At 35.0% G+C, this 7,462-nt stretch overlaps 1 protein-coding gene across 1 annotated transcript; it reads left to right on the top strand.

The window, feature by feature from the left end:
- Window positions 1-4,300: 4,300 nt before the first annotated feature.
- On the top strand, window positions 4,301-7,202 carry LOC137836233 (scopoletin 8-hydroxylase-like). The gene is made up of 3 exons (XM_068645073.1): window positions 4,301-4,882; window positions 5,282-5,624; window positions 6,877-7,202. The coding sequence occupies exons 1-3, from the start codon at window positions 4,383-4,385 to the stop codon at window positions 7,120-7,122; spliced, it is 1,089 nt and encodes a 362-aa protein (XP_068501174.1). The 5' UTR covers window positions 4,301-4,382; the 3' UTR covers window positions 7,123-7,202.
- Window positions 7,203-7,462: the final 260 nt, after the last annotated feature.

The raw sequence follows: 7,462 nt of genomic DNA, 5'->3' as shown, positions 1-7,462 counted from the left end.
GTTCTTAATAAGCTAAAATCAAGGCTCAGGGTATGGAAAGGGAGGTTCTTATCCTTGGCAGGGAGAATTTGTCTTATTAATTCTGTTTTAATTGTTGTACCTTTGTACTATCTATCTCTGCTTAGAGCACCAGAGTCAGTTTGTAAAAGGATTACCAACATTCAAAGGAGGTTCATGTGGGGGTGGGGGAAGGTGAATAAGCCAATTTCCTGGGTAAGCTAGAAAGACGTATGCAAACCAAAAGAGGAGGGAGGTTTGGGCTGTAGGGATATACGTATGTTCAATCATGCCCTCCAAGCTAAATGGAGATGGCGTTGTATATCTGAAGAGAACGAAACGTGGAAGGAGCTTTTGGGTTCAAAGTACAATCTGAAGCTTGAAAGCGGTCAAATACTTGTCAAATTCCAATATTGGTGGTGGAGAGACCTTTCTAAAATGTGTAAGGAGGGATGAGGTAAATGGTGGTTTCAAGAAGAGTTAGGATGGGAACTAGGATGTGGAGACAAAGCAAAATTCTGGGAAGAGGTGTGGGTTGGAAGTGTTGATCTCAAATCCATGTTCCCACGACTGTACCTCCCTGTCCTTAAACCAGGGTCAAATAGTAGGCGAGGTTGGTGAATGGATTAACTCAGAGTGGAGGTGGAGGCGTGCCAAATTTGAGTGGGAGTCTCCAATGGAAGTAGACCTTATCAAGCTTTTATCTAGGGTCACTTTGAAAAAGAATGTCAAGGACACTCAAGTGTGGGGGAAGGACATACCAGGGATGTTTTTCGTGAACTCCGCATATTGGTGCCTAGCTAAGCATGTTAGAGGTCCTCATTCCGAAGTGTATAAACTATTGTGGAAGGCATAGGCATTCCCAAATGCAACAACGAAAGCTTGGAGGGTGATGATGGGTAGAATTCCTACAAGAGTGTGCTTGAGCAAGAGATGGGTGTTGATGAACTCTACGATTTGTCCTTTGTGTCAGTTAGAGGAAGAGTCATGCCAACATCTTTTCTTGGAGTGCAAACACGCTCAACGAGTTTGGTCTTTGTGCTTTAAATGAATAGGTATCTCTTTTGTCCAACAAAATGATTTAAAGATGCACTTTCAAAGCTTTTACTTGTTCTAAGCTAGTAACAAACAAAATCTGGTATAGAAAGGTGTCTGGGCAAATGTTATTAGATGCATTTGGGAACAAAGGAATCTGATTATTTTCTAGCAAGGGATAGTTGATGTGGAGGAGGTTTTCCAGAAGGCTCAACTCAAGTCATGGCTCTGGATGAAGCACAAGGTGCATTCAATTAACTACTCCTTCATCAATTGGGTTCTTAACCCAATTATATGCATTAGAAGTTTTAAGTAGGAAGCAGGTTGCACAATTTTTCTTCTGAGATGTTTTTGACGTAGGTGTAGGGGAATGTTACGCACTAGTCTTATGTCATTTGTTGGAAATGGAAGTTGGTCTAGTTGGTGTTGAGTAGAGCGCTGAAGCAGGGTTTCTGTTGGAAGTGGAGAAACTGGGCCTAAAGGTATAGCCTAGATAGCTCTCTAGATGATTCATATGTGCTAAGTAGCTATAGTTGACGGTTACGTTGTCTCTTTGGTGTTCTAGGTTATGATTTTCTATATGAATAGCTTTTGCTTGGGTCCATATGTTTGCGAGTGTTGTTTATAATCGGATGAAGAGCTGGTGTCCTCGGTTTTCTGCAGCTGATGTTATAGGTGGCTTGAAGGCCCAAGGAAAGTTCATGAAAGTTGAAATACATAGAGAGGGATGCTTTCACAATAGGTCTTAGTATGATGCAGCATGTTCTTGTAGTGTTGGAGGATTGAAAGCTCTACATGGATGGGGTTCTCAGGAGGTATAGTTGCCTATAGCTGCCATGAAGTGAAGGTAGTTGTGGTGTAGGTTAAGAAGTTGTAGGAGTTTTGCCATTTAGTCAACTAGATGGTCAATAAAGAAGTGAAGAGTAATGGTTTTATGAGAGGCTAAGCAGGTTTGGAAGGGATGGTAGGGGTGCTGCCTAGGCAGTTTAAGTTTAAGTTTATTATGCTAGAAAACCAATAACAGTGTTGTTAGTTCAGCTCTGCTAGCATAGGAACCATTCTATGCAAGGCTGATGCAATTTGGTAATAGAAGGGTCTAGGAAGGGTAAGTAAATAGGTAGGAGCAGGTTATGGTGATTCAACAATCGATGGGAGTGTATACTATTATGAGATGTGTGCTATCTTAGATTTCAGTTGTTGCATACTAACAGGTACTCTGTTGTGAACAATATTGGGCAACCTGGCAAAGGTTCGGCGCGCTGAAGCTGGATTGTTGGCCAAAGACCAATATGAGCTATAGACATAAGGCCACTAATAGGCTTACAACTACAGAATTTGTTATATGCTTCCTGTTGGATTTGGTTGCTCTAGTTTTTTAGTTTTTTGACCCAGGAATAATATGTTTATGTTGCTGCCTTGAGTTTGTTCAAGGCATTTTTGGTCGTTCCCAATGTTTGTATAGCTTGGACGTTTGGGTGTATAAGGGTTGAGACACCGCTGGAGTGTCCCCTTAATTCATTTATTCATTGCTGATAAAAAAAGATTAGTTTTAATATTTTTTTCCCACATTTACTTAAACGATCTATTCTTCCCATAAAAGATATTTTTGTGACAATTCAGCTGTTGTCACATAAAATGTCACTAATTATTTTTCAACAATTTATGACTATTTCTATTAATGATAAGTTACCATCACAAACTTCCATTATTAATAAACTTCACATCTTTTATATATAATTTGGTACTGCCACTCAATTAGTGTGGATTGATCACCGTCACAAAATGTTTTTTACTTATTAACCTAAAAAAGACGATATTGTCAAAATAGTATATATATATATATATATATTATAAATATAAGATGGACTTTGTTCTTACAAGGTCGAGATTCTAACAGAGTGACTCCTTCAGTTTTTGTCTTTCTGTTTTCTCGGCCTTCAAGTGTGGTTGTCTCTTGTTGGTTCTTCCTTTCTCCAAGCCAAATGGGAATACTTGTGAAAACACTTTGACGATCAAGTTACTCCGAGTACAATATGCAGGTGAGTTGAGAGTGAAAAATTACCTTTGGTTCGGGGGTCCCCTCTAATATTTATACTTTTTGGGTGTGCTTCGACTTTTGTGGGCTTGCATGTGGGTCCAACTAAGGATCCAACTGTGACTTAGTCATGGTTTATCATTAATTATGGTTTAATTACAGTTAATTATAAGTTTATGGGTTGTGTTCGGATTAGAAGAATGATTCGACCTTCTCAACTATTCGGGTCATGTCGTCTTCTCGACAATCCGATAGTAACTTGAGTATACAACATAATAGAAAGATAAGATTCAAAGATTAGTTGGATTGTAACGTCCTTAAAATATTCTACATTTATTTATTAATTTTATTAATAAAAATAAAAAATAAAATAAACTTGAAGTTCAGAACTTTGATTTGGGAACGAAGTGCAGAGGTTGGATTTGGGATTGATTTGGGAACGAGGTTTAAAGGTGTTCTTATTTGGGTAATGTTTTTTTATTTAAATGCTTTGGATTTTCAATTCAATACACACCGTGCACTTTCCATATTTGAAACCAAGGCATTTTAAAATTTTCGAAAAAAAAGGGCTCTGGTGGAATTTTTTTAATTTTACCCATCTCTTAAATTATATTACCTATGTTTTATCTTTTCCCACATTTTTTTAATTTTACCCACTTAAATTATATTAACCTTGTCTTATCTTTTCCCACCAACTTTTATTGGTGGGTAACTACATTAAATCATTACTTTTTCAGGCCTACTTCAGTTTATCTAAAATAATACGGACAAAGTAGTGGATAAATTAAATTTACATACGAAAAAAAAAGTTAAAGTTGGTGGGTAATTATTATCTACATTTAATCAAGTTTTTTTTCTTGTAGTTTGAAGATAGCTTGAAGCCAAATATTTGAATCTGAAAAAAATTTGGTTAAATATAGTTCTGAATAATCCAACTAACAAAAGTTAAAACGAATTGTAAGTAAAAAATAGTCATAATTATTTTGTTCCTCTCATTATTTTTCCCCGTTGAACTCGACCTACTTCTAGTTCATTCAAGTTCCATTAAATTGATTTTAGTAGTGAAGGATATTTATTATTATATACATAATACATACTCTATTACTATACCCTAATGGTTGATTTTTTAATACGTTTACTTTCTTGGAAGCCCTGAATCTTGCTCAACAAAGAGTTTTTCTTTATTCATATTAACAGATCCAATATATGTATATATAGGGACTGGCCACTGCCACTAGATCGTACCAATTTCTACTGAACTTTGATTTGCACAAACAATTAGCCTATAAGGAAACTTCACACTTCACTTAGCCACATGGCTCCAAGTTTCAACTCCTCAAACTCATTGTATGATTTTGTGGTGAGAGATGGCAATGGTGTGAAAGGTTTGGTAGACTCAGGTGTGTCAGAGGTGCCAGAGAGGTACATACAACCTCCAAGGGAACGAATCAGGAAGCATGATTCAGGGGTATGTGATGATCCACCCATTGACTTGTCAAAGCTGAATGGAGCTGAGCATGAGAAAGTGGTGGATGAGATTGCTAGAGCAGCTGAGACTCTTGGCTTCTTTCAGGTGGTGAATCATGGTGTGCCTTTGGAGTTGTTGGAATCACTTAAAGATGCAGCACACACATTCTTCAGTTTGCCACCAGAAAAGAAAGCTGTTTACTGCAGTGGGGTGAGCCCAAGCCCTAGGGTCAAATATGGGACTAGCTTTGTGCCAGAGAAAGAGAAGGCCTTGGAATGGAAAGACTATATCAGCATGACATTTAGCAGTGAAGAAGAAGCTCTTCAATATTGGCCTAATCAGTGCAAGTATGATCTTCCTTCTACTCTTTTTTTTCTTCGTATTGGCCTCAGCCATATTCCATTCTACTAATTTATATTTATACTTTGTAATATCATGAGAAATATTTTACATAATCATATCATTAATGAAGTTTTTTAATGAATCTTTAAAATAACTTGAATGATTAACTTTAGTAAGATATTTCATTTTAACTACTGTTTTTATTTACAAAATTTGACCTAGAGTGAAATTTTCTTATAATAATATTTTTCCATTTTAAATTTTCATCTAAACACTTTATCTAGGGATGAAAGTCTAATTAATTCAAATAGAGACAACAAATTTATGGTAAACTATAAGAAATTGATTAAAAAGTGCATAAATAATATGAAGGGTTTAAATTAATTTTGTTTGTGTATTGTTAGGGAAGTTGCACTTGAGTATTTGAAGTTATCAACTAAGATGGTTAGAGACATTGTGGAAGCCTTGATTGGTAAGCTTGGGGTTACACTGAAAGATTCAGAAATGGAGAGCCTTCTGGGAATGAAGATGGTTAACATGAACTACTATCCAGCATGCCCTAATCCAGATCTGACAGTGGGAGTTGGGCGTCACTCTGACATGGGAGCTATCACAGTGCTGCTCCAAGATGGCATTGGAGGCTTGTATGTCAAAGTGGACCAACAAAATGATGCTGACAAAGAAGAGTGGTTGGAAATTCCACCAATCCCTGGAGCTCTTGTTATTAATATTGGTGATACTTTACAGGTTTGTTATCCTAAATTCTAAACACTACTAAAAGTAATAAGGGGTTAAAGTCGGAGACACTTCTTAACTGGTGTGTCCTTATGCGCATCTTCAAGTATTTAAGTATTCCACATTAGTACATGTATTGGTAAAATATTTAGACATTAATACTAATATCGATAAAATATTTAATTATTTATTGAATTTTTAACAATTTTAATACAGTTTCAACATAAGATTAAAAAAACACCAACAATAACTTTTTAAAAACTCAAAATTTATTGTATAAATTTCTATTATGATTATAGAAATAAAAAATAAATCTTATATAGTCAAAAATATTTAGAAATATTTTTATTTAATCTACTACCATACCTTTGTATAATATGAAATTTGTTAAAATTTATAATTTTTCTTTAAATGAATTTCAACTCAAATATAATTTTTTAATGATAATCCCATCATATAATTCATAATGATGTAGTATTTAAATTTATATCCTCTTCTCTTTTGAAGATTAAATTTTAAAAATAATCAAAATCCATTTTAATACTAGAAGATAATTCTTTCTAGCAGCATAGAGTAAAAAATAGACAGAAATTGAGTATTTAAATGATGTTATGAAAAAAAAAGTGTTAGTAGCATATTTTAGCTTACAAAACGAACAAAACCTAAAGGTTGACTATAAAATTTACAACTCACACCTCCTAATCTAGCTCCCTAACTCCAAAATTGATCATAAAACCCTTCTGATATATTAAAACTGCACCAAGTTTGCAACTTTAGTTTTGGACCATGCTCAAAAGCCTACACCAAATAAGTAAAAATCCAGCAATATGAGTTCTTTTGACAAAAGTATTCAAGTAATTGAATGCCCTCTACTGCTGGACCTATTCCACCTTGCAGGAGTTGCAAGTGTTGTAGCTCATAGTTTTTATAAAGCAACTTCTGATTAGTATATACAGATGAACTAAATTTTGCAGTACTAATTTATTAGAAATTATTATTTACATTAACTATTCCCATTTGGTAATTTTCTTTAACCATGTCATTCACTAATCGTTAGAAAATTTGACTAGTCACTGTCTCGCATCCCAATAATACCATATTGGAACTTGAAACTTTAAGAGTTCAGTATAACTCGGAAAGAACAACTTGTTGGTATTCAACATAGTTTATGATTGCATAATTAGAAAAGTTTTACATGTTCAGTGTATATATATAGTATTTTGTGTTTGTGATACCGTGCTTTGTTTGTGTTAATTAATGTAAGATACTGAGCAATGGGAAGTATAAGAGTGCTGAACACCGAGTGAGGACAACTAGCAGCGAATCCAGGGTATCAGTTCCAGTGTTTACAATGCCAAAAGCTACAGAAAGGATAGGTCCATTGGCAGAGGTGGTGGAGAAAGATGGGTTGGCCCGTTACAGACAAGTTGTGCTCCAGGACTACATGAACAATTTCTTTGGGAATGCTCATGCTGGAAAAAAGTCTCTTGATTTTGCAAGGATCAACTAGTATCAATAATCACAACTTTGTATTTCCTTTTTCATTTCAACGTTTCAGGAATAAAACCTTCACTTTTCACTCTTAATAAAGGTTATATGTCCCTATAAGGATAAAGATGGCTTGAAAGCACCCTAAATGATTCATAAGCTTTCTATAAACACCCTCAAAGAAAGAAGATTTATGACAGGAGATGAAATAATGTATGTGATGAGTGAGCGAAATGTGTGATTTTGAGAACAGAATATAAGTGAAAAAAATGAAATCAAATAATCTGTAAGCATTGTTTTGATGCTTTTCTCTTTCTGCAAAACTCTAAATTGAAAAGGCTGATCTCCATTCGTAATGAATC

This window comes from Phaseolus vulgaris, chromosome 5, assembly GCF_000499845.2.
Source record: "Phaseolus vulgaris cultivar G19833 chromosome 5, P. vulgaris v2.0, whole genome shotgun sequence".
Taxonomy (NCBI): Eukaryota; Viridiplantae; Streptophyta; class Magnoliopsida; order Fabales; family Fabaceae; genus Phaseolus; species Phaseolus vulgaris.
The sequence above is the reverse complement of the archived record's forward strand: the minus strand, read 5'-3'. Positions and strand labels throughout refer to the sequence as shown.

What these genes read in the sequence shown, in the direction of transcription:
- LOC137836233 (XM_068645073.1), top strand. Translation starts at nt 4,383, where the DNA reads ATGGCTCCAAGTTTCAACTCCTCAAACTCATTGTATGATTTTGTGGTG. An exon ending in TATTGGCCTAATCAGTGCAA is followed by an intron (nt 4,883 to 5,281) that starts GTATGATCTTCC and finishes GTGTATTGTTAG; the next exon opens with GGAAGTTGCACTTGAGTATT. An exon ending in ATATTGGTGATACTTTACAG is followed by an intron (nt 5,625 to 6,876) that starts GTTTGTTATCCT and finishes AATTAATGTAAG; the next exon opens with ATACTGAGCAATGGGAAGTA.